The sequence below is a fragment of the Chlamydotis macqueenii genome, chromosome 2, assembly GCF_036417535.1.
Source record: "Chlamydotis macqueenii isolate bChlMac1 chromosome 2, bChlMac1.mat, whole genome shotgun sequence".
Taxonomy (NCBI): Eukaryota; Metazoa; Chordata; class Aves; order Otidiformes; family Otididae; genus Chlamydotis; species Chlamydotis macqueenii.
The window spans coordinates 100,304,411-100,330,774 of record NC_141557.1 but is presented as its reverse complement, the minus strand read 5'-3'; the positions used below and the strand labels follow the sequence as shown (position 1 = coordinate 100,330,774).

General features: G+C 35.8%; 1 protein-coding gene across 1 annotated transcript in view; it reads left to right on the top strand.

The window, feature by feature from the left end:
• ZNF236 (zinc finger protein 236) overlaps window positions 1-26,364 on the top strand; it is an 82,640-nt gene that overhangs the window by 34,891 nt on the left and 21,385 nt on the right. Inside the window, exons 9-22 of the mRNA XM_086740537.1 lie at window positions 655-858; window positions 2,395-2,620; window positions 4,472-4,744; window positions 6,906-7,109; window positions 10,052-10,196; window positions 13,047-13,307; window positions 13,566-13,816; window positions 16,483-16,584; window positions 21,507-21,658; window positions 22,762-22,868; window positions 22,965-23,116; window positions 23,230-23,442; window positions 23,904-24,183; window positions 24,668-24,771. Coding sequence (XP_086596663.1) covers window positions 655-858; window positions 2,395-2,620; window positions 4,472-4,744; window positions 6,906-7,109; window positions 10,052-10,196; window positions 13,047-13,307; window positions 13,566-13,816; window positions 16,483-16,584; window positions 21,507-21,658; window positions 22,762-22,868; window positions 22,965-23,116; window positions 23,230-23,442; window positions 23,904-24,183; window positions 24,668-24,771 — 2,674 coding nt within the window. The remainder of the gene's footprint in view (window positions 1-654; window positions 859-2,394; window positions 2,621-4,471; window positions 4,745-6,905; window positions 7,110-10,051; window positions 10,197-13,046; window positions 13,308-13,565; window positions 13,817-16,482; window positions 16,585-21,506; window positions 21,659-22,761; window positions 22,869-22,964; window positions 23,117-23,229; window positions 23,443-23,903; window positions 24,184-24,667; window positions 24,772-26,364) is intronic.

Here is a 26,364-nt window from a genome sequence, read left to right as displayed (position 1 = left end):
TTTTCTTCATATTTGTTACTAAGGTAGCCTAAGATACAATTATCAAATCAAAGATTAAGAAACTTGTTTCTTAGACTTTTAAGTTGTTTTTATTTTTTATATTTTTTTTTAGTATTTTAGTAACTTTTTAGAGTACGAAGAGATACTTCTAAAGCTAAGAGATTTCTACTGTTAAAAGTTGAGGTGAAAAATGTTAGTAGTTTAATTGTTCTGAAAGGTTTTGATGTAACAACACAAATCTCCACTAATAGAAGGTTATTTTTCCAAGGGACTTGGATTAGTAGTTAAATGTGAACTTTAAAAAGACAACCATAGCAGTGCCATTTATTTGTTTTGGAATTATTTTTAAAGTGTCCTCCACATGTGGAATTCGGTAATTGATCTCTGTGTTTTGTAAACTGGTTGAAGGTTCAGTAGTTATGAACTTAATTCAAGCTGTAAGCTTACAGTTACACAGCTTAGGAAGAACTCCAGAACAGGGATATACAGGTTCTTTAGTGGAGCAGACCTTGAATGACAACTCTGTGTAATCCTTGTCTTATGCAAGTGGACATCCTTGTACTGGAGAGTTAACAGACATTTCAGACAAGGGAACCGAATGAATTCATAGATACTTTTCATCTTCCTTTACAAATGTACTGCTATATATTTCAGGCCACGCATTTTCGGTCTCCACTTCTTCAACAGACAGAAAACCAAGTGTCTTCAGCTACTGCGCATCAAGGTCAGCAGGCTGTAACTGATGTCATCCAGCAGCTCCTTGAGTTATCAGAACCGAGTCCTGTAGAAAATAACCAGCCTCAACAACCTGGTCAACAACTCAACATTGCAGTGGGAATCAATAGAGATATTTTGCAGGTAAGAGCTGTGTGTGAGAAGAGCTTTGTTTCAGTGGTTAGTTTCTCATTTCTTTTATTTTAGTGAAATTTGTTCTCTGTATTTTCAGTGGTAGCATTCCTTCTGCATTTCTAAATGATGTATCAGTTGAGAGAATTGTCAAGATCTACTGAACGGGTGTGGAACAAAAGCAAGGTTATTAATATTGTTTACATGAACTAGAACAAAGCTTTAAGTGTACACACCCATATATGGACATTTTATTGATCTCTTCGGCTTTTTCTGTTGCCTAGAAGCAGCTTGTGGCACATCCTTAAGTTATGCCATGCTTAAAACATGATGACATTTAAGAGGGGAAAAATATTTTGGGTAAAAAAGTAAAAACGTATATGGGGTCTTCATCCTCTTCTAATTAATAAGGACTATTTGAATATTTGCTGTTTGTGCAAGAAAACTCCTTCCTGCGTGAACCAGTATTTTCTCTAACCCGTTATTCAGTCCTTGATACTGACAGCAGGAGATGCTATGTCACAGAAGAGATGCAGGGCAGTAATTCAACTGTTTGTGCTTGTTCTGCAGCCTCCACCACATAATGGAACAGGGTAGAGAATACTCTTTAGTATTGCTGATAGCCTGCTAACCTTTAAGGTATTTTTTCATTGCTAGTTTTTTAAGTACCATTTAAATTTCTTGTTGGAAGACCTGAATGTTACATGTAGGTATGTGCAGGTTCACCATGTTACCTGTGCAGAGTTCTCTGATGTCTGGAATGTGATGTGTAGTTGTAACAAATTACAAAACAAAATATAATTATTGTCTTAATAGCTATTAAAGAAAAAAATCAGGTTTTGAGGTTGGTTCTTTAAGTTATTGTACGAGCACCACTAACCATATTGTCGTAGAAAATAAAAATGAAATGTAGTTGTCTTCCAAGTGGTCAAATGTCTTCACACTCCTACTTAAATGTGTGTTTGAGATCTTTGATGCAGAGCCTTTTCAGTCACAGCAGTATCTATAAAGGTGCCTTCACTCCAGTCTCTTCCAGGTGCAGATGAAAATGAGTGCATAGCTCTTGCCTTGGTCAGATGGTTATCAGTGGTTTGTTAACACAGGCTTTTGAGCTTTTCCAAGCATTTCTTTGGTTTATCATTCTTCCTTTTAATTTATATCATTTATGGCTTCTCCACAAGCTGATGGGCTTCAAATTAGACTTTTTAAGGGGAATTATTCTGTCATGTAGTAGGCATAAGAGATACCTATATATTTCTGGCAAATGCTTGATTCTGAAGAAAAAAATCGGGGCTTTTCTGAAAGGTGGTTGTTGGCACATGTATTAGTACAGGAAATCCAGCTTAAAATTTCACAAACCGTAAAAAATCAGTGTTGTGTTAAGACTGGTTTTGCAAATTTGAAATCTGCCTAAAGTTCTGGGAGTATGACATGTTTAATTCCTTTCATTATATTTGCGTTCTGTCTTCTAAGTTGTTGTTTGAGAAAAGTTGGAGCAACTTTGGAATGTTTGTTTCTCAATCTAGAAGCTTTTTTGTTCTTTTCTAGCAAGCTTTAGAGAACAGTGGGTTGTCTTCAATTCCTGTCTCTGCACATTCTACTGACTGCAACCAGGCTAAGACTCCTGGGGCCCAGGATCAGAATCCAGACGTCCAGACTCTCTCAAATCATCAGGCTGACTCTAATGCAGAACAAGATAAGGAGCAAGAGAGTACAGATAAATTGGACAAGAAAGAAAAAAAGATTATTAAGAAAAAATCACCGTTTTTACCTGGTAATGTTGCCACTGCTTGCTACTTTCTTGGGCTGTAAGGACTACTGTATTTGTGGGTGTGTCGATGGCTTTATAAAGGGATTTCCCAAAACATAGTGTGAATCAGTTAAAAACTTTATCTACTTTTATGTAAAATACAGTATGTGTAGAAGTTATGGTAGTAACATTTATAACTTTCACTATACTTACACTAAAATGTGTCAGAATGGCATTAAGTGAAGTTACTCTGTCGAATCTTCTGGATTTAGATCAGTGGAGTTTTTGGAGGATGACAAAAAAGAAAGAATACTAATCTTTTTCTCTGTCTTCCCAATCATCCTTCTCTGAGAAGGACTGGGATTTCATGGTGCGTCCCAGAGCAGAGAGTTGTAGCAAGCTCTACTCTTCCTCTTTGGAAGTGAGACCTCACAGAGGCAGAAGTGCAGTGCTGCTGCCTCTTGCAGATCTTTACTGATCTAGGCCATGTAGGGAACGATGAAGGTTAGCCTTGTGGATAATGCTTCCTGTCACTTGTGTTTGGAATTGCAGTATTGATTTGATATTGTCACCATAAATGCATGTTCATATTCCACCTCCTTACTGTATTATGTATGTTCATCTGGATTTTATCTCTGTGTTTAGATGCAACTTCAGTGTTAAGGTTGCTCAAGTTTTAAGGTTGCTAGAAGTGGTTTGTTCCAAGTATAGCCATCATACTTTAATGACTGGCCTGGTGGAGCCAGCTTTACAATAAGCAGTCATTGAGGTCTGTCCATTGTAACTCATAGATACGTTGATGTTGCTTTTTTTTTTTTTTTTTTTTTTTTTTGCAAGGGATGCAGAAATTGATCCAAGGTTGAAAATTCATCTTGTCCGGCATAACTGTGCTAAAAATCAACATTAACATTTTCCTCTGGTAATAATAACTAACTTGTGTTCCTTGTGTGTAACAGTAACAACTCTCAAACTCTGATTGCAAATAAAAATAAAAGGTCACTGCTCTACAGTCAAACCCAGCCACCTTTATTTTTTTATAAAATAACATAATCTCAGTGTATTCACATGATTTACAAAAAAACCACCACTACGTGAACTGGCTCAAATGAGAGAATGTTTGATATTAACAGCATGTATAAATAAAAAAAGCCTAATGGGATTTAGAAGCTTCTTTTGTCATTTTTGTTGAGAAAAGGTATGCTGTTGCTTTAGGACAGAGCTCAGAGTTCGTGCGTCATAAAATAACTTTTGTGAAAAAGTAGCCTTAAGTTCTAAGTCTTTCAGAAGGACTTTTTAAAGAGTTTTTGCTCCTTTAAAAATTTATAAATTGTAATTTAAGTCTGCATGTGCAGAAAAGAGAGCCACATAAAGTATCTCATCCGGTTAGTTAGATAAGTGTGTAGTACTTAGAATAATTTGATGTCATTACAGTTGAGGAGTTATATTCATTGTTGGATAATTTTGTGTTAGATATGGTATTTGTAACTTAACTGGTGTATTAGTGTATTATATTGTATTACACCTACATTCCATATTTCTAAGTGGCATACAAATTGCGTTCTATTTTCTTAGATTTTTGCTTTTTTTTCTTTTTCTTTTTTTTTTAAATTGTCTTCAGTAGCATAAAAATGTTTGAATTTCAACAGGATTCTCTTGGGTTTTGTTTTTGTCATTCTAGCCCATTGCTATTTTTGTGAAGTAGAATGTATCTGATAGAGGAGTTAATTGTCTACCAAGTGTATTGGAATGGCATCTATTTGGCAAAATGTTTTTGTGTTTTGATTGCTTTATATAATTTTGTCAGTGTAGTGAAATTTTTGAAGAACTCTTAAAATGTTTCAAACACATTCATTTTTATGTTACTCCTTATTTTAGGTTCTATACGTGAAGAAAATGGAATCAGGTGGCATGTTTGTCCATATTGCACTAAAGAATTTAAAAAACCAAGTGATCTAGTACGCCACATTCGCATTCATACCCATGAGAGGCCGTTCAAGTGTCCCCAGTGTTTCCGCGCCTTTGCCGTTAAGAGTACTCTCACAGCACACATAAAAACACATACTGGCATTAAAGCTTTCAAGTGCCAATTTTGTATGAAATGCTTTTCCACCTCAGGGAGTTTAAAAGTTCACATTCGTCTACATACAGGTAAGGCCTCAAAATTGCTTTTGTTTTCTCTTTGGTGTGGATGAGACCTTGAATGAAAAAAGACTATGTGTAGCGTTTAAACTGCAGAGATTTCTATCCTGTCACTGATATGTATCAGAGAATGAACTGATTTTAGTGTCTTATGTGATGAACTTAAATTTTTGTCATAGCTTTCTAGGTTTTCCTGTTTTTGAAACTTTGAGTTCTTACAAAAGCCATGGACATTAGTTTTCTGATGATGAGTCAGCTGTTGCTGCTTTTTAATACCAGTATTGTGAGTGTATTTAAATCTACTTTCTAAAGAGTCATACTCTTTGAATTTGAGTTCTGATTTTACTTCTCCCCAGTCACCTTTTGAATTTACTCTGCATCTTTCCTTCTTTCTCCTTCCCCACACTTTTTGATAGTTTCACTGTATTGCTCAGGACTATTTGGTTACTTCCCATTTTATCTTCAACAATAAGGTTTTGCTTGGTGTTTTCATTAACTTCCCTGTTTTCAATACCTTACCCTGCATACTCTAAAACTCCTCTGTTCGGATGGTTCTTGTTTATATCATATATGATGTCTTCAGTACCTGTTTTTCTATGGCTGAACTTCTATCCTCTGCATAGAGAAAAATGACTTTTCCACTCTTGATTGACTACCGGGTTGTTTTCCACTTTTCTTTCTTTGTTCTTTGCTGGTAAATAAGCTTTCAGCAAGATAAGCTTGTAAATGTGCTGCTCTTTCCTTTCACTCCTGTTTATGTATTTACATTCTGCAAAAGTATCACTCAATGGCCGTGTGCATTTGGTGTTCAATATGTTTTATAGTTGGGTGATGCCTTTAATCATGAAATATCAATGTTGGATTCGTCTGCAGAAAGTTTTTCACATTGTTTTTTGTAAAATTGTAAACCAGTATTTTGTCACTTTAAAGTCACCCTTACTTCATTTGAGAAGTCAGACTCATTCAAAGTGGCAAAAGCACTAGGTGGCTTGAAAAATACGTAGCCCAATGTTTATGGAACTCCAGCATGTAGTTAGCCACCCTTCAGCACGCTTTTTTTCCTGTGAGAGATCTTTGCTTCTTCCTCTATCTAGCACTTTAGGCTTGCTGGGTCAGGTTACAGGTTCATCCAGCCCAGTATGCTGTCTCTGATGGCAAGATGTGGAAAAGGGCAAGCCTGCAATAAAGCTTCTTAGTGTACAACTAGCTTCCACTAATCTTTGAGTTTAGGGCTTTATGAAGCAGGCTATAGCTCTGCATTAAGCAACACTTTGTAGTTTTTTTTGTTCCAAAGAACTTTGCTAATTGATTTTGAACCCATGTGAACGCACTACTAGAACAACCTAACATAATGAATTCAAGTGCTGAGCTACATGTTGAGTATACTTTCTGTTTCTTTAAATGTTCTGCCCACTAGTTTCATATGATGTTTTAGTTACTGTATTGTGAAGAATGGTTAATTCTTATTTCTTGTGCATTTTTTCCACCTGTGATTTTATAGAGCTTTCTTCATAATACCCAGTCATGTTTCCTAGCCTTGTAAGTCGAAGATTTCCCCTTGAACAAAAGCTGAAAGTTTGTCAGCTTTGCCTGTCTCTGTAACGAAGTCCTCCAGTATCTTTTCCAAGGAGAGGTTTCTACCAGATCTTGCATTGCAAATAATTCCTGTTGGCTTGCTTTTTTGACTGCCATCAAACAGTGTTATCACTTTCAGAATCTAGAATTTCTTTAAACTTTGTCACATCACTGTTTCTCTGTTTTATCCTGTTATATATCATTTGTCTATGTATTTGCTGATTCTTATTTCTCACAGTTTTTTAACAGTTTGCTTTGGAAGGATGTTTGACCTTTGGCTTGCTATCTACAATTCTTAAGACAGGTTCTGGAACCCTTTGAAAATTGCTGTTACTTTTGCATCATCCAGTTTCCTGATAACAAGCTTGCTTGAAGTGATGTGTTACTAATTAGTAGTTCAGCAATTTCATACCTTACTTTTCATTGGACTTTATGGATCTGTTTCAAAAAACCTACTTAACAATAAACACCCTGATAGGAAACAAAAAAGAAACTGCAGAAAAGAGAATCTGTATTCCAAAGCTATATTTCTAGGGTGGTGAAAATAAAATCACAAACTAATCACAAACTAATATTTTTTTTTAATCTTTTGCAGGTGTTAGACCTTTTGCTTGTCCTCACTGTGACAAAAAGTTTAGAACATCGGGCCACCGGAAAACTCATATTGCTTCACATTTTAAACATACTGAACTAAGAAAGCTGCGACATCAACGTAAACCTGCAAAAGTTCGAGTAGGAAAGACGAGTGTTCCAGTACCAGACATTCCTTTGCAAGAGCCCATACTCATAACTGATTTAGGTAAAGAGTGAGTAAATCCATGCTCTCTTGAAATTTGGATTCCACTGGAAAATAGAGGTCACAGTTTAATCAAGCAAGCACATTCAGAGCTTACTTAGAAAGATGCACTTTGAAATAAGTAATCAGAAATAATCAGACTTCAGAAAAGTGCTATATTTTATGGTTTGCTTGCCATAATAAGAAGAGGGTTTTTTTATTTACAGATAAATTGTATAATCCTTACCAGAAAAAAAAAGCATATGCATTTTTACGTTGCATTAGGAGAGGAGTTTAATTTAACTATTGTTAGACTGTTTGTGTAGAAAAGATGACAGACTGTTCATGACCTAGATTCTTTTCCAAACGGTCATGTTTATTCAAACTGCATATATTAATGATTTGATGGGTTGTATGATTTTAGTCTATTTGGTGTAATTGTGACCTCAACTGAATTAGTGGTAACCATTAGTGGTAATATTTCAAAAAAGGGCAGAATAATTCTGGAACATGCTGTAGAGAATTCATATGGTTATTTTAATTCTGTTGTAGAGTAATTGTTACAACATTACATAAAACAACTTTTCGGAAGAAGGTAAGTTGTTGTGCAGCTCATTCAAGATGCTGTATATTGTTGTCCACTAGAGGTCAGTGTAGTGGGCGAGGCGTTTACTCTTCATTGTCCTTTGACTCACCAGCCTGCTAACCTCTGCCTTGTCTGTTGTGTAGAATGTTACGTTGGTATTATCTTTAGCCTAAAATCTTTATCACTCTTTAAAAGTCATTTTGCTTTCACTGCTTCCAAGAATTACTGTACGTATGCCAGAGTGGTGGTTATTTTGGTATCAGGTATAAGAAACCTACATTTTCAGAGTAGTAACAAAACTTTAGCTGACAGCTTCAGATATTCAGATCACACAGTATTTCTTTCTTGAGTGAACCCTGGATACAGATACAGTCCTTTTCCTTGATTTTAAAGGAAAAAAATGCTTCAATACAATGAAGATCTGTGAGATTCTGGTTTTTGGGAAAAAAAAAATTACTATTATTAAAAAAGAAATACTATAGAAGTTGTTTCCTGCAGGTAGTGATAATGTCTGCTGATATCGTAATGTTCCGTGTAAAAATGAGAAATTCTATCATATGTCTAGAAGATGTCATGTTTTTTTCAACCCACTGACAGTATTTCCACTGTTCTTAGAAAAAAAAAGTCTTATTTCTTCTAGAGGTGTCAAGAAACTAGCATTGTTGCTCTATACTAGTGTTAATCTTTGAGTGGCACCTTTGATTAAAAAAAAGTTGATATGTATTTGCTTTTTAAAAATGTCTAAATTACTCTACAAGTCTATTTAAAAAGTCTGCAAATTGTTGTCTACCTATTACAATGTTAGTTTCATTTTATTCCATTAGTTGATAGTATTTCTTGACTAGGAATTGCAAGAAATTATAATTTCTGCAGTGCTTCTGCAGACCAGAACCATTGTAACCTGAGATAAGCTCAGAAGTTAGCTATCATTCATTAACTGAATTATTGTGCTTTTTTATGATTAAAAATAACTGAGAGTTAATATTTGTCATATGGAGTTCCTTCTCTTCTGATTTGGAAGACTTATGACATCTCCTGAACACTACTCCTAATTATCATCACAGAAGGATGCCAGAAGGAATTTAGAAAGTAGGGTTGTGGTTTTGGTTTTGGTAAGGTTTTTATTTGGGGTTTTTGGAGGTGGGAGTACTGTTTGTTTGGTTTTTTAAGAGAAAATGTTTTCACTAGACCAACTGGATTAGTTGGGAAAGGTCAAGCAAGTTTTAGCATATTTGTATTTATAAATATCTATATATATATGTATAACAGACATATGTACACAAACTTTTTCAAGTCTGAGCCAGATAAACTTGTTCTTTATTTTTTTATTGTTGCCATCTCTTCTCAAAATTGAGAGAATTACCTTTCCTTGTCTTCTATTCTTTTCAATTATATTTGGAGGTGAATATTTAGGACCATAAAGGGATCTTTTGCGTATTTGTTGAAACTTTCCATTGTTCCCTCAGCTTTGTATATTACTATTGTGATGAGTACTTTTGAGTTCACAGATGTGTGAATGATAATGAGATTTTTTTTTTTTTTTTTTTTTTTTTTTTACCTGAGGAGTCTGCTACTGTTCCCATTCTGTCTTGGTGTTTGGAATGATGTCCTTCTGTTGGCTGCTTCTGAGACAGTATACTATTGCGTTGCCAGTTGGACATTAAGTAGCAGGAACTTTTAACTGATTTTTCCAAAACTACTTGACTGATTTCAGGGAACAGTATATAAAGAGTTTAAATAAGCTGGTTTGAGGTTTTGGTTTGGTTTGTTTGTTTGTTTCTTTGTTTTTGTGTTTTGTTTTTTTTTTTTCCCCCCAATAAATTTTTTGAGGTACCCAGAGAATTACCAAGACTGACTGATTAGCCAAAGTAGATGATGTACAAATACAACAATTTTTAATGGACTTTTTTTATCCTTTAAGTAAAGGCAGATATGTATCATGGTGTTTTGTACTTTTCACAAAATGCATATTAAACATTTGTCAAGTTATAATGTGTATCTGGGGTACACTGATTAAATATTATCTGGTTAAGGTGGAGTTGGAAGAGCAAAATATTATTAGATTAGCAGTGAATTTGTAACTGTCAACTTTTTTAAACTTAATATTTATTTTGGACATATGCAAGGCTTAATGTAATGAGGTGGACCTATGGATAAGAGAAGAGCTATCACTAAAATAGATAGCATGTGCAATGTAATATGTATAATGCTAAATAGATGCATGCATAATTTTAAATAAGTACCAAGAACATGCTGATTTTCTTTACATTCTTGCCTACTATGAGTTACATTTTTTCAAATACTAGCTCTTTGGACTGCTGCAACTTTGGAATAACTTTACCAATTAATTTTTCCTTTTTGTGTGTGTTTATGTGTACAGGTCTTATCCAGCCGATCCCAAGGAATAGCCAGTTCTTCCAGAATTATTTTAACAATAATTTTGTGAATGATGCAGACAGACCATACAAATGTGTTTATTGCCATCGAGCCTATAAAAAATCTTGTCATCTTAAACAACACATCAGGTAAAACTAATACAATGAAAAAAGGAAATTATGTAATAAAAAATTTATGGAAAAGCATGCAATTTATATAGTGTTTGCTGAAATGAAGTGGTGGTGTTTAGTGTGCGGTTTAGCTTATTTTTACTCGGACTCTTTTCCTAAGCTTTGTATAGAAAATAGCAAGCATTGCATGTGAATTCTTGTCACAATTTTGTAATTGCATACTCCAGATCATCTGCTTTGTGCATAACTGCTATTTTTTGAGAAGGAAATCAGCTTTTTATTCTGTGTGCTGTTTTCTGTGTACTAACCCTAAAAGAATTTACCTTATTACATTGTAATCAAGTAAATGTTTTTGGGGATCATTTTTTTGCTTGAAGTTTAGTTCAAGTTCCATATAGTGGATGTTTGTTACAACCACAAGGTCATGGACACTCACAAAAATTTAGATTGGAGAGGAACCAGTGAAGGTAACTAGATCTAAACTCGTTTTCTAAAGAAAGGCTAGCTTGAAGGTTAGATTAGGTTGCAGTTTTACAGGCAGTGAGTTTTGACATTTAGTCGAGTTCTCAAACATTGCTTCCTGATTTATAAACTATGAATAACTGGAGGAGAAAACACAAAAAATAACCCAGCAAAGATCATTACTAGGATTTAAGGGAATTTTCCAAACAAGCAGGTGGTGGCCATCTGCTTGTTTCTGCAATGTAAGCTCTATACTGCTTTCTCACTGCCTCTAATTCAAATAATGATGAGTTCTTCATGTTTTCCTTACAAATCAAGTTCTGTATTGGTAGGTTCTGAAACTGACTTGAAACAGTTCTTGATTTCTATATGCTGTCTTAATGGGATGGGGGAAAAGTCTTGCAGTATCACATCTTTTCCTGTTGTAATATCGTACCTAGATTTCTCACTATCTTTTTTTGTAGACACAATCAAGGTGAATTGATTTAAATCAAAATAGTTTTAAATTAGTAACTGTTGCTGGTCTGCATTTTTACCACCTTCATTATCCTTCATTGAAATAGTTGATTTTAATTGTGTTTCACACTTGTCTGTATTTTCTTAAAGAGAGTGTAACTGTCAATGGTTAGTTATCATTTAAATATTAGCTGCCACTAAAGAGGGCTTTATCTGCCTAAAGATGGCGGATAACCTAAATATAAGTTAAATTTATGTGCATATTTTACTGAAGCATTTGTGTATTTTACAGTTTTATTTAGATTCATAATTTTTCATCTTTCATTTGTGTCAGAGAAGCGTGGTTGACTGTTTTACCTAGTTCATTTTTCTTTTTCACAATTTTGTCAGGATTCTTTGAACAGAAATTGAAAGTGTTTTAATTACACAGAAAATGAACAGCTTATTAGTTAAACAATTGGTTTACATGCACTGAGTAGTGACAATTTTATTTTCTTGTCGGAACACGTTTCACGTTGGAAAATTCTGTTCTTCAAGTGCCTGTGCCTTAATTCATTCTGCTGTTGGGTATACATGTACTCCGTCTCAAGATCAGCTGTCTTTAAAAGCCTCATTACTTATTATTTGCATCTTTGGTTTTCTTCTCTCATACTGAAGATACAAACATGTGCTGGGGGTACCAATTACTTGCCACTGTGCTTCTGATTGATCTTTGCAACAGAATATTGAGTGAAGCTTAGCTTAGCTTTGTTCAAGGTTTTGTACAGGAATTAGAAACTATTCTCTTATTTCCATGTTGGTTCTTTGTAAGTTCGCATTGCTATACCTAAACTACTAGACTTGACAATTGTGTGGTCAGTCTGCCTTCATGGAATGGTGCTGATCGTTGCTTAGAAAACCTGTTCCCCTCTCTGAAAGAGAGAGAAATTTGTAAAAGTGTTGTTTTTGATAGAGTTGTGACTGAATAGTGTGTCAGGTTCTCTGACAGGCACACCAGTGAAGGTGCCTGGGATACTCTAACACCGATTTTCATAGATGTATATTGGTAGCAAAACAGTAATTTTGATATCTGTCACACTTCTTTATTATGACGTCTGATGTGGTGGTCATAGACTTCTAAGTCTACTGTAATCATAAGCCATGCCTAACTTTTCCCAATTTTATTAAATCCTGCTTTCTTTATCTTCCATTTCCTAGTGTTCAGATTGCCTTCCTCCTAGCTCTCACTCGTGGGATGCTACAGTTGTAAATCTTAAAATTCTCATGGTGCTCCACTCCACTTCCTGACCTGTCCTTCAGTCTGTTTTATATCTTGATGTAGTCCTAAATGGAAACTCCCCTAGCACCTCTGGAAGGAAGGATATAGTGAGTGAGACATGTTGATAGTATAGATGAGAGAGTTTCCGCACTTGATTGCTGTTTTCACATAGCAGTATGAAAGATCAGTTTACTGTGCCTTGTTCAGAGTGTGTTAAGTATGGACACAGTTCTTTTCTCAAAAGTTTCATTATTGAATGTAGTAGTAGTATATAATATGAGGAAGACTGTGTAGTTTTCTCCAGACTTTTGTGGACATCATTTTAGCTGAATTGAGGAAAATATATGTGAATGGTAGTATACTAGTCTGAAGAGCTGGTATCTTATCTGGCATAGAAAAATTCAACCCAAATGTTTTAATTGAGGCAAAGTATGATCAGAAAAGGAGATTGGGCTGTAGGACATAATTAAAACTGTCAGACAGTATTGCTTCTAGCCCTGCCAGTGATAACATGCAGGTTCTTTATGATTTATTAAAGCTTTAATTTCTGGATTTTAATAACTGAGGCCTCTTCCATCCACACAGCAGTCACCTTAATTTGGTTTCTTTTGCGCATTTTAAAATTAAGTCTTTTAATAACTTTGTAAATCAAACTGTTAAATCTACTTTAATTTCTGCTTTCTTTTGAAAAGGTCACATACTGGTGAAAAGCCATTTAAGTGCTCTCAGTGTGGAAGAGGTTTTGTGTCAGCTGGAGTTCTGAAAGCACATATTAGAACACACACTGGATTGAAAGCTTTTAAGTGTCTTATATGCAACGGGGCCTTCACTACTGGTGGTAGCCTCAGGCGACATATGGGAATCCATAATGACCTTCGACCATATATGTGTCCGTATTGTCAAAAAACATTCAAAACATCACTAAACTGTAAAAAACACATGAAGACTCATAGGTATGTTTACAGTTTTTATATGAATCCTTCAGTGAATTTCAGTAGCCCTTCCTTAAAGATCCTTGGAAAGGCAGCTTCGCTCTGTAGCAAATGCCAATAATTGAATAAGGATGTTTATTTCTGGGTAGCAAGTACTTAGGTAGCTCTGACAGCATAGCAAATTATGATGTATAATAAAAATAAAAATTTGTTTGCATAAATAGTTAAGATAACTGTCCAACTGAAGCCATAAAAAGACCTTCTTACCTTTCTTTGCAGATATGAACTTGCACAGCAACTTCAGCAGCATCAGCAGTCTGCTTCAATAGATGATTCTACAGTAGATCAGCAGAGCATTCATGTTTCTACACAGATGCAAGTGGAGATTGAAAGTGATGAGTTACAGCAGTCAGAAGCTGTTGCAACAGATCAGCAGGCTATTTTAGAGTTAGACCAGCAGCCAGTAGTAGGCACAGAAGAGGCAGCACTAGAACAACAATTGGCTGATCAGCCTTTAGAGCAGGATGAGGGTGAGTATTTGAAATATGATAAGGTCTATAAAGAGGTAAGTTTACAAGTTCTCAAATAACTTTTTCTATGGAAAAAGTAATACTATGTGCACAAAACTTTAAACATCACCTCTGTTATTAATAAAAGGCACTGCTATGTAGTCTACTTAGGAAGTCATCTGTGTTTTGAGGTGGAAGAATACAAAATTTTTTATGTATATGTGTATATATATATATGAGGAGGAGAACATCAGTCCGTTTCACTGCTATTGATTTGATACCACTGCCAGCAACAGATGCCCAGAACCTGGGGTAGGATCATAGGTCAGCAGGAGAGCACTTGAAATGCAGCACAGAGGAATTTCAACCACCCTAGTCAACAAGTTGACTTCGTTTGGAAACCAACTTAAATGCCTCTATGCAAATGCATGTAGCATGAGGAGTAAACAAGAGGAGTTAGACGTGTGCATGCCTGCAGGGCTATGATCTTATTGGCATCATGGAGATGTGGTTGGATGGCTCCTATGACTGGAGTGTTGAAATGGAGGGATACAGGCTCTTTAGGAAGGACAGGCAGGGGAGATGAGGAGGGGGTGTTGCCCTCTATGTCAATGGCCAGCTGGAGTGCATGGAGCTCCACCTGGGGATTGATGAGGAGCTGACAGAGAGCTTATGGGTCAGGATTAAAGGAAGGGCAGGGACAGGTGACCTTATAGTGGATGAGGTTTGCTACAGACCACCTGACCAGGAAGACCAAGTGGATGATGCCCTCTATAGGCAAATGGGAGTAGCTTCACGGTCACAAGCCCTGGTCCTTATGGGGGGCTTCAACCACCCTGATATCTGTTGGAAGGACAACACACCAGGACGTAAGCAATCCAGCAGATTCCTGGCATGTGTGGATGTTAGCTTCCTCCTGCAAGTGACAGAGGAGCCAGTGAGGAGAGGTGCTTTGCTGGACCTTGTTCTCACCAAGAAGGAGGGGCTGGTCGGGAATGTGGAGCCCAAGGGCAGCCTTGGCTGCAGTGACCATGAGATGGTGCAGTTAAAGATCTTTAGGGCAATGAGGAGGGCATGAAGCAAGCTCTCTGCCCTGGTCTTCAGGAGAGCAGACTTTGGCCTCTTCAGGGATCTGCTGGGCAGAGTATTGTGGGATTGACCCCTGGAGGGAAGAGGGACCGAGGAAAGTTAGTTGATATTTAAGGAGTACCTCCTCCAAGCTTAGGAGCCATGCATCCCAACAAAGAGAAAGTCAGGCAGAAATGCTAGGAGGCCTGCATGGATGAACAGGGAGGTCCTGGAGCAACTGAAAAACAAAAAGGAAGCGTACAGAGGGTGGAAGCGTGGACAAGGTAGCCTGAGGAGAATAGATGGCCCGAGTGGCCAGGGAAGGAAGGCTAAAGCCCTGACAGAATTAAATCTGGCCAGGGATGTCAAGGGCAACAATAAAAGCTTCTTTAGGTACAGCAGGGATAAAAGGAAGACTGGGGAGAATGTAAACCCTCTCTGGAAGGAAGTGAGAGACCTCATTATCCGGGACATGGAGGTACTCAATGACTTTTTTGCTTCATTCTTCACTGGCAAGTGCTCTAGCCACATCGCCCAAGTTGCAGAAGGCAAAAGCAGGGACTAGGAGAACGAAGAACCGCCCACTGTAGACGAGGTTCAAGACCATCTAAGGAACCTGAAGATGCATAAGTCCATGGGACCTGATGAGATGCACCTGCAGGTCCTGAGGGAACTGGCAGATGAAGTTGCCAAGCTGCTGTCCATCTTATTTGAGAAGTTGTGGCAGTCCAATGAAGTTCCCACTGACAGGAGAAGGGGAAACATAAACCCCATTTTTAGAAAGGGCAACAAGGAAGACCTGGAGAACTACAGGCTGGTCAGTCTCACCTCTGTGCCTGGCAAGGTCGTTGAGCAGGTTCTCCCAGAAACCGTGCTAAGGCACATAGAACATAAGGAGGTGGCTGCTGACAGCCAACGTGACTTCACTAAGGGCAAATCATGCCTGACCAGTTTGGTGGCCTTCTATGATGGGGTTACAGCATCAGTGGACAAGGGACGAGTAACTAACATCATCTCTCTGGACTTGTGCAGAGCATTTGACACTGTCCCGCATGCCTGTTGTGATAGGATGAGGGGTAATCGTTTTAAAGTAGAAAGAGATAGATAGATTTAGACTTGATGTAAAGAAGAAATTTTTTACAGTGAGGGTGGTGGAACACTGGAACAGGTTGCCCAGAGAGGTGGTGGACGCCCCATCCCTGGAAACATTCAAGGCCAGGTTGGATGGGACTCTGAGCAACCTGATCCAGTTGGAGATGTCCCTGCTTCTTGCAGGGGAGTTGGACTGGATGGCCTTTAAAGGTCCCTTCCAATCCAAACTACTCTATGAATCTATTAGTAACAATGAGACAATTTTGCTTTTGCTTATTTGCTCTTTTTCATGGTGTAATGAGTTAGCAAGTACTACAGAGGAATATAATTAAAACTTATGATAAGCAAAGATTTAAATATATATTCACCTAATTTTTTATTTATTTTTAATGCAAGAAAAATTCAGATTACTATAAAAGTTGTTTTAGGAACAACTGAATTATCCAGTTAATTACATCTTATTTTCTTGATGTTTTTTCCTTTTTATTTTTTTTTTCCTCCCTCTCCTCTTTCTTTCCCCATTTCAGATAGATTTGTGACATCCCAGCATGCTTTACAGGAAAATATCACTCAATTTGAACAACAAGCTATAACACAACAGCCATTTGATCAACAGAGCTTATCACAAGGTTAGTAATAAGTAAAGATTTTTATAGTGATATTTATAAATCTGGCTTTACAGCATAGCTGTCATAAAGCATTTCAAAGCTGGACATGCAGAGTCAAAGGAATTGCAATGCAGAAAAGTTGCGAAATTTTTTTCTTAAATTACTATTTTGAAACTATATTTGATAGAATATTTTGGATACTTAAATACAAATAGATTTTGCTTTTATCAGCCTATGTTTATCATTACAGTGTGGAGTTTCAAGGCAGGCACTTTATATTCTTACCTTTCTTGTATTTGAAATTACTGTGGCAGTAGGCAGTTTACACAACTTTCCCCCTAAATACATATGCTAATAACCTGAGATGATCAGAAACACAGTCTAAGGTTTGACTGTGTAGCTGTTGGGATTTGTTATGGAAAAGGATAGTGCAAAATATAATAACATAAAAATCCTATTTTCACTTAACTGCAGCAGTTTCCTTTTTATTTTATAAAGCTATGTAAATAACTATGAACACTTGGAAACTTTTTTAATTTTTATTTTACCTACGGAATACTCAGAAATATATGTAAGGCTTATGTAGCCTGTAGAGAATGAAGAAAGGACTGTGTTCCTTTGCTTTTCACTGCTGAATTTTTTGAGTTGTTGCTTGATATGAAGCTACTAGTTTTGCTTTGGGTTAGGGGGCGAGGAGGAGCTGAGGGCAGCAGGGAAGCAGGGTACGTTAAGGGATTTTCATTTGTTTTGACTGGGAAGCTTACCTCACTGGGTGACCAGTTATCTCTTCCTCCTTGTTTCTGACTCCAGCAAATAACTTCATATTTATATAATCTGTAACCAGTAACTGGTTATTTCATCTTTTTTGTTCTTAATCTCATTCCCTGTTTAGTTGTATAGCGCCTTTTGTAAAAACGTAATTGACTGTGCTAAGTTGCGTGACACTGAATAAATAGTATAATTTGCTGCTGATTTTACTTCTCTAGGTTGTGCTGCTTTGTATGTAACTGAGAAAAAAAAAATCTCCGCCCTTGTTAAACAAACTCAACCACGTCCTATTAAAACCCTATGGATAGTTTTCATTGGTTACTTTTTACAGTCTTCCAAATGAATGAAAAAGACTACAGGAAAAAAAGTGCAACCTTTCAGTCAGTGTTACTCTCAAGAGTGGTGGTGATTTTTGTTTGGATTTTTTACAGCTCCTTTAAATTTGAAAATCTAATATGTAAACCTTGTTTAGTTATCTTATTGAGACTTTAATTTCTGCCTATATGTATCTTCTCCATTAAATAAATATTGAATACTGAGTGATTTCTTTGGGATGGAGGAGACTTCGAGATCTCACAAAACAGTTCTTTCATCGTATCTAGCCTGATCGTTGGTACATTCTAAAATTGGTACAGAGAATCAGAACATTTGTGGTGTGGTTTCTTTTTCAAGTCTCATTTGTGTAAGATGTGTCCTATTCTACTTGGAATCTCATCCACAGATTCCCAACTCTTTGAAGTTTCCTTGAAGATCCTGGAGCCCTTCAAAATTTTTGAATTTCAGGTAGGTAAGCATTTGCGCGGATGCATGCGTTAAATTGGTCGACCCTCTCCCTATGTCTGCATCTGTGCTTCATGCTCCTAATTTCTTTTTCCTGTCAGCTAGGCAGAACATTCAAACTTAAAACACTATGTCTTTTTTTATTCGTAATACTTACAAGCTGTATTCTTGTTAAAATATTTCAGCTCAGTGTTTATTAATAAAATAGGAGTTTTAAAAAAATCTTTGGTAATTTTTTAAATTTTTTTTTTTTTTTTTTTTTTAAGAAAAAGAGATCTGTGTATTTCAGACAGATGAGGCTGATCTCTAGGTCTGTACAGACCTGTCAGAACTTTGTTTATTCTTTCAGGTCTGTTTTTAATACTTTTACAGGATTTCGGTTTTGTTCAGATTTTCTTCTTGATGTGTTCAGACTTGTAAAGCAGTGCAGATCATATGAGGGTGCTGCTGTATTGTAATCTGTTATTCACTTGAGTTAGATTTGAAGACTGACGGAAAGGACTTGAGTGTTCTTTGTAGTTTACGTATTCAGGTGTCTTCATTTGAAGAGGTTTAGTGAGGTCAGAACAACCAGATGGATCTTTTATCAGGAAACGTCTTTGGGTTATTGAATATCATCTGTCACCAAATGTGTTTCCGTATAGGTTGTCACCTTTTCTTCCTTTTAAAGTCTCCCTGTAAGCATGATTGAATGTTAATAATTCAGTAGTGACAGGAGAGTGATCTTGAAAAACTACAAGAAGTCCAAGTACTGTTATTCTCTAGCCAATACAAATATATGCTTGCCACCAGACTGCTGTTTTACTTTCCTAAGAAGCTGATCTACAATCTCGGGACTTGGAATTCCGATTCTTTCTGTAACTATTTACGCATTGATTCCAGTCAATACTGTTCAGTTATTTCCAAAAGTTGCCAAGGAAGCAAACCTGCAGAACATGTAATTGCTAGTCACTGACTCCCACAGAGATGCACGTGTGCATGTCAATATGTTTGTAATGTTAGAATTAAAGTGATCTCTCAGTAAAGACTTCAAATTTTGTCTAAACTAAAATACTGTGTTTGCTATGAACTACCGTAGAGTTTTTTTACAATTAAACTGTATTCTCACGTGCAAGATGTCTTTCCACTGGTGAACTAATTTCCAGAGTATTCTATTTTTTTAGTATGTTTTGTTAATGTAGGTCAGAATAGATCGAGTGATGTCCTAAAGCCAAGAAAAAACGAGCAGTGCAAATCATCACTTGTACTGAAACAACACAAAATCCAATTCCAAGTTTAGAGGACTTTCTATAAAGAAACTCCTCTGATTATACAGAGGTTAAGATGCTCTCTGTTCTTTGAAGATAAAGCAAAACCTTCTGGGAAACAATATATAATGATGAAAACAAGAACAGAAAATAAAGGTTCTGAAATCTGTTTCTGTCTGTCAGACTAAACATCTGGTTTTTGGTGTTTGTATTTTTTTTAATGCTGTTCTGTAGAAATAGTATGACCGTAGCAAATGCCTTTAACATGCTCAAAATTGCCAGATCTTTTTAAAATTTTGTGTGGAAATTGACCACCATACTAGATAATGAGCAAAATGAGCCATACATCATCTGTATCATTACAGTATTGCTTTATGTTTATTCTAGAGCTACTTTCAGAAGTAGTATTTCTTTCTTTGGTTTTTCCCAAAATACCTCTAAATTAAGAACTTTTCTTCCTGAGCATTTTGTTGCATGATCCTGGGAAATTTTTCAGGATGTCAATAATTGCTTTTCTTAAAACTCTGAAGTGAAACAGATCTTATTATAGTAACTGCTTTTTTTCCTTCTTTGTTAGTGAAAATTACTTACCAATTAAAAAAGAAGTTTCAATTTTTTAGATGGCTGTTTCTTTGTACATTTAATAGTTAAGTCCTTTTTTTATGTAGGGCATGGAAATGGCATCACTTCTGCTTCAGTTCCTTGAGGCTTGTTTTTTGTATTCTCATCAAGTGTAGTGGGAATAACATTTTTTCCATAAAGGTGCTTTTAAAATGTTTTTGAAAATAGAAATTAGCAGCCCTCTTATCACCCTAAAACTTTGCATCACTGTTTTTCAGGCTACTTTTTTATTTTGTCATTTCACTAAGAGTAATTGAGGTGCAAAGTTCAGCTTGTTGAATCTTTTTTTTTTTCTTGTAACCTTGACAGTTCTAGGAGAGAAAATAATATACAAGTTGCAGCATTAGGTTTGGAGATAAGTTATCACCTGACTAATAATGCTTTCAAGATTTGTTTACGTTTCTTAACTTTCACTCTATGGTGTAGGCAATAGCATACAAGTAAGGGTTTTTTCCTTTATTGGTAACAGTAGTCTTCTGCTGTGAAAAGTGTCTTTTGGGAAAATTTCTGCTTAAACGTAACACATCCCATTTTTTTACATACTGTGATTCAAAACATTCTTTAAGCATTGCTTTTTGGCCTTTGATGCTGTGATCATCTGATGTGGGTTTGTTTCTACCCTGTTCTCATAATCTTCACCCTTTTTGTCCACTAAAGGCAAACTGCACAGAAATAGCAAAATTGCTGCCCTCATCTTAATTAGTGATACTTGTGATTTCATTTTTTTCCACATCACATTGATTTTTTTTTTCTTTATATTAGAAGTAATAGGGCTTAGAGGGGTTGATAAAAGGGCATCTCTAACAGCATTTAAAAGCCCTGCAGTCTGAGCTGTACTTCCCTGGCTCTGAATTATTGATATATCATTTCATTCATTCGTTTAGAAAAAGAGGTGATTAAGATATTCCAGATATTTCATTCTGGAAATGTGAATAAAAATATGTTTAATTTTTACTTTGCAGTTTGCCTTTCAGAGGCTCTACTTTACTATTACCTAAAGAGTGGGAATATGTGGAGGAGATCCAAAGTAGGAGAAAATGGGGTTACTTTATCAGAAACTGGAGTTCTCCTATTGGGTCATCTCCTCCACTCACCCGCCATCCTCCCCACTGAGCTTTGCATCCTTGTGATCGGCTTCCAGTGTAGTTAAGGGAGCGTGGTACCAACATGGATAAAGGGAGATGGGTCAACCTGTTTGACACATGCATGCTTACATACAAGAAATTCAAAATTTCAATGGCTCTAAGGTAATTGTGGCACCCCGAAGAAACTTCAAACAGTGTTTTTCTGTGGAGGAGATTTTCCAATAGAATTCCAACTAATGGTAAGTAACCCTGTTACAAATATTATGTAGACGCCAGAAACGTTTGTGTATTTTGCTACTCAACAGCAAAGAGTATAAAATGAGTATTACTATATGGTAATACTACTTAATCTTTTTTGAAGGTAGTCTTCAGAAGAGTGTGGTGTTATTCAAAGTCCAATTCAGTCTGTTTTCAGGGTTTGTGACTGTTTACTTTCTGGCAGGTTTTACAGTGAGTGACAGCTACAATCAACAAACTCAATTTCCAGCTGTACAGCAGCTGCAGGATTCAAGCACACTTGAATCTCAGGCTCTTTCAACGAGTTACCATCCACCAGCCCTTCTTCAGGTTCCAAATACAGACACTATTAATGTAGTAAGTACTACTACAAGGCAGAATCGGGTGTTCAGTGATGAGTTTTTTTGAACTGTTTCATTGGTGATTAGGTAAACTGAGAAGTCAGAAAAATTTCATTATTTACTTTCTGGATTGCTTATGTTTAGCAATATAAGCAATGGAAAATAAGCTCTTCTAAAAGAGTTGTATGTTTTGATGCTGTAGGCTCAAAATGGATATAGTGCTATAAATCTGAATTGTAAGTCTAAAAGTAAGGAAAGGACCTAATGTTATAAAGTAGTTTTACTTGATTGCATTATATTCTGTCCTAATTCTTTAACTCTTATGGATATAGACATTATCAAGCAATAAAAATAACATTGGAAATGTGTAGTGATCATTCATGGAACTTGCATATTGCAGTGTGTGATGTTCTTTTGTGATTCTCATCTGATGAAATTTGTAAAACAGCTTAATTGTTGAATATACAGTTTAAATATATCTCTTTATGATGGTAGCAGTACCTGGCATGAAGACCATCTATGGTCATCCATGTGTTTACTATGATGATGTGCATGAATTATTGTCCCTTCATGCCTATTGGCATTGGACAAATGTCAGTCAGAGAACTGAGGTGGGTTTTAGGATCTGAAAGAGTTTGCGTAATTTCCACTTTGGAGGCTTTGAAGTTTTCTTCTCTTCAAATCTTACAATGTGTTGTCATTCTGGAGGATTATTCTTTGTCTATTTTTGCCTAGAGGAAAAACCTATCTGAAAAGTAGTGAAGTTTGTCAGCACCACTGTGTATTTTGCTACCTAGCGAGGGGCTCACACTGTTAAAATGTTCTAGTGTTAAATTTACCACCTCAAACACCAGAAAATCTACAAGACTCAAGACATGTTTTCGTGTAGATTCAAAGGAGGTGTAACATTGTTTATTCCAATTCAGTAGGTGCACATTTTGCTGCTTCCCTTCTCGCTACAAAAGAGTGAGATATGATATCACACTCTTAATTTCTTGTAAAAAATTTATGAAAGCATCTTTTTGATTACACATGTTGACAATAAATGCTGTAATTTTTTCTTGCCTGCTTGATTTCAGTATTGTGTTATTGAAATTTACTTAAGGTTTTAATTTCTAGACTACTCGTTTGATACCAGATCAGTCATCACAAGAAGAACTTGAATTGCATACGCAACGGCCTCATTTTCTTGAGGATAATGAAGATCAAAGCAGACGTTCTTATAGGTTTGTTATACTTCTTAGGTTCTGTCACAGAATTTCCTCAGTTTTTTATGGTTAGTAATTACATGCAACTAATGAAAAACAATTTTCTCCTGATAGATGTGAATATTGCAACAAAGGTTTTAAGAAATCCAGCCATTTGAAACAACATGTACGATCACATACTGGTGAGAAACCTTACAAATGTCAACTCTGTGGCCGTGGCTTTGTGTCCTCAGGAGTTCTTAAGTCACATGAGAAGACTCATACAGGTAACAGTATACCAGCTCTGTATTAGCTTAATGCACACTTGGGTTTTGTAAATGTCCTGTGTGAGTAAACGTAAACAAATGGCATGCTACTTATTTGTTTCTGTTACTTCAAGGAGTTAAAGCATTCAGCTGTAGCATTTGCAATACCTCCTTCACAACTAATGGCAGCCTTACCAGGCACATGGCAACTCACATGAGCATGAAGCCTTACAAGTGCCCATTCTGTGATGAAAGCTTTCGAACAACTGTTCACTGCAAAAAACATATGAAAAAACATCAGGCAGTCTCCTCAGCTGTAGCAGCAGCTACAGAAGCAGGAGGGGGAGGTAAATTATTTCATTTTTACTCTTACAGTCCTTACTACATAACAAGTACAAATGTTTCAGTGGATTCCAGTAATGTTATAAATTAGCCTTCCAGCATGGATAATGTCTAATGTCCACAGCCACTGAAATTGCTCTGTTATCTAAATTGTTTAAAGAAGTAGTTCTCCAGGAATCTGTCCAATATATTCAAGGTATTGTATGTTCATAGGTTTTTTTAGGGTGTCACTAAAGTAGAACATTTGTTCTCCTAAATTACTTGTAGTTAATTATTGTAAACATGAGAATTATAAATCCAGCTTTATTTTAAAAGAAATACAGACATGAGTAGTTAAACCTGTGAAAGAGATTTAAGTCCAAGCAGGTAATGGAGTGTCCATGTGTTTAATAATAAACCTTTCTATTTTTGTCATTTTAGCTGACAGATTAAACTAAACAGACTTGTGTATATTTTTTTTTAATAGGTGCATGTGTTGAAGATGATGATGAAAACTCTGAAAGAACTTCCAGAAAATCTCGTCCTGGTGTCATAACTTTTACAGAAGAAGAAACAGCGGAACTGGCAAAGATTAGGCCTCGAGAAAGTGCCACTGTCTCAGAAAAAGTTCTTGTCCAGTCTGCTGCAGAAAAAGACAGAATTAGTGAAATAAAAGATAAGCAAGCAGAACTGGAAGCAGAGCCCAAATATGCCAATTGTTGTAGTTATTGCCCCAAAAGCTTTAAAAAACCTAGTGATTTAGTCAGGTAAGGAATGGAGAAGTTTTTTGTATTTTCAGTTTTCTAAGTTGTTCACCAGAAACTTAGCAGTAACAGTGTCATACAGCTTTTTTATACCTGAGCTAAAGTTCAGGTATTTGCATACCTGAGCTAAAGTTCATATTTGCATACATTTTTCTTTTTCAGAATGGTTTAAAAATGTGTCAAAATGTTATATATTCTGAATATGACTAAACCAACCATTTGATATTTCTTTTCCTGCAATATTAAAATGATTACTATAGAGTTTTAGAATAAATTTTTTTTTCTTGCTATAGGATTTGCATATAAAGACATGTAAACATCAGTTTGAAAAACTACAAATGCTTAAATCATCTTCTTTACTAGTTCAGTTTAATGTAATGTTAATATAAGTATTCAATTAATTCTAAAATCAGTAAGATACAAAAATATTTCTACAAACTGTCATAAAAGTAGAAATTCACATATACATATATTCTGGAATTGTTAGGCATGTTCGTATCCATACTGGAGAAAAGCCATACAAGTGTGAAGAATGTGGAAAGAGTTTTACTGTAAAATCCACTCTAGATTGTCATGTTAAAACGCACACAGGTCAGTAAGATTTTTTATGTCTTTGTTTAGAAACCAATTACTTTCTTGACAGGCTGTTTTAACTGAAGATTTTGCAAGGAATGGTATGTTTAATCTGGGAAATGGCACTATGAATAGCAGCACTAGGTGAAATTTGGTACTTACTGTATCATCAAATGAACCATATTAGGATACTTTGAATAAATCATATTATCACAGTCTCCTATATCAGTAGGCTTATAAAGCAATCATAGTCATAGCTCACGGAAAAACTATCAACGTATCTATAATATTTTAATTTCAAATCTGCTGTAGCATTTGAATGCTAAATGATTTTCCTGAGCAAGAGGATGGAGTTGGAGGATTTTATAAAATTAAGTTAAAGAAAAAAATTATAAACATTAATGTGTGTACTGCTAAGTAGATTGAAAAATAGGAGTACAAAAATTCTGAGCGTTTGGTTATTTGAATTATGCAAGTTGAATAGAAACCTAATTTCTATAATATTTAGGTTTTTGCTGTAGCTCCTCTGTATTCCTAAGAGAGGTCTGATTCTAATTAGTAGTATTTTTCAGTCACAATTTTTCATAAATAAAAAAGACCTCTGTATAAACCTTTCACACTTGTATTCTTCTTACCATTGAACTTCTGTAATAAACTCAATCCTAAATTAATTAATTTCTAAAACTGGCTACAGTTTTGCTAAGGTGCATTATAAGCTTTTTTCAAAAATGCTAAAGAAAGATAAAGCTTTAATGATGTAATATATAACTATTTTGCTCATGGAAGCTCCCTTTCCAGTTCAGTGTGTTTACACTTTCTGCTGTTGTTTAGAAAGAAATACTACTCGTGCTGTTACGCCAGATCTCTGTGTCGTATATTGTCTCAGTAGCAGATGCTACGGATAATCAAAAGAGCAAAGCAGGGGTTTGATTGTGTTTCTCCAGTTCAAGCAGCTTGCAGATTATGAGACTCTGAACTAGAGATTGTATCTTTTTATTCAGTTGTATTCTGAACTCAGGAAAACTAGGTAAAAACAAATGGCCTCCAGTACATCCAGTAGTAATAAGCTACTTGATTCAAATTTGATTTTTAGTGTACCATCTGATCATTTTGTTCCTAAGCGCGCTGGTTCTTTGTATTAGAAATAATGAGAAATTGTTCCCTGTTTGTTCAAGCTTTTAATGAATTTACAGACTTTTAAATAATAAAAACCAGAGCTTTGTAAATTAGTATTTTAATATCCTTAACAGATTTTTCCAACCTGTTGTTCATCTTCTCTCCCAGAATGTGTGTGTTAGCATTTTGACACTAGCTTAGGCTAGTTGTTTAAGCTTGGGTGCTTAAAGAACTCCTTCGCTGTTTTCCAGCATTGTGAAAATCGTCCATATAATCCTACCTGTTATTTTCAGTCTTAACTATTTTGCTTTAATTCATGAAAGGACTCTCTCCTTTTGTCCTGTGACAGGAGTTTTTCTAAGGTCCTTTCATATAAAACTAGTGTAAAACTCCAAAAATCCAGATACAATCTTGTCAGTGAAAATCGGGTCTCCTTCAAAGAGCTCTCATGCATTTGTGAAGTGTAATTTTCACTACAAAAGCCACATCAGCTTT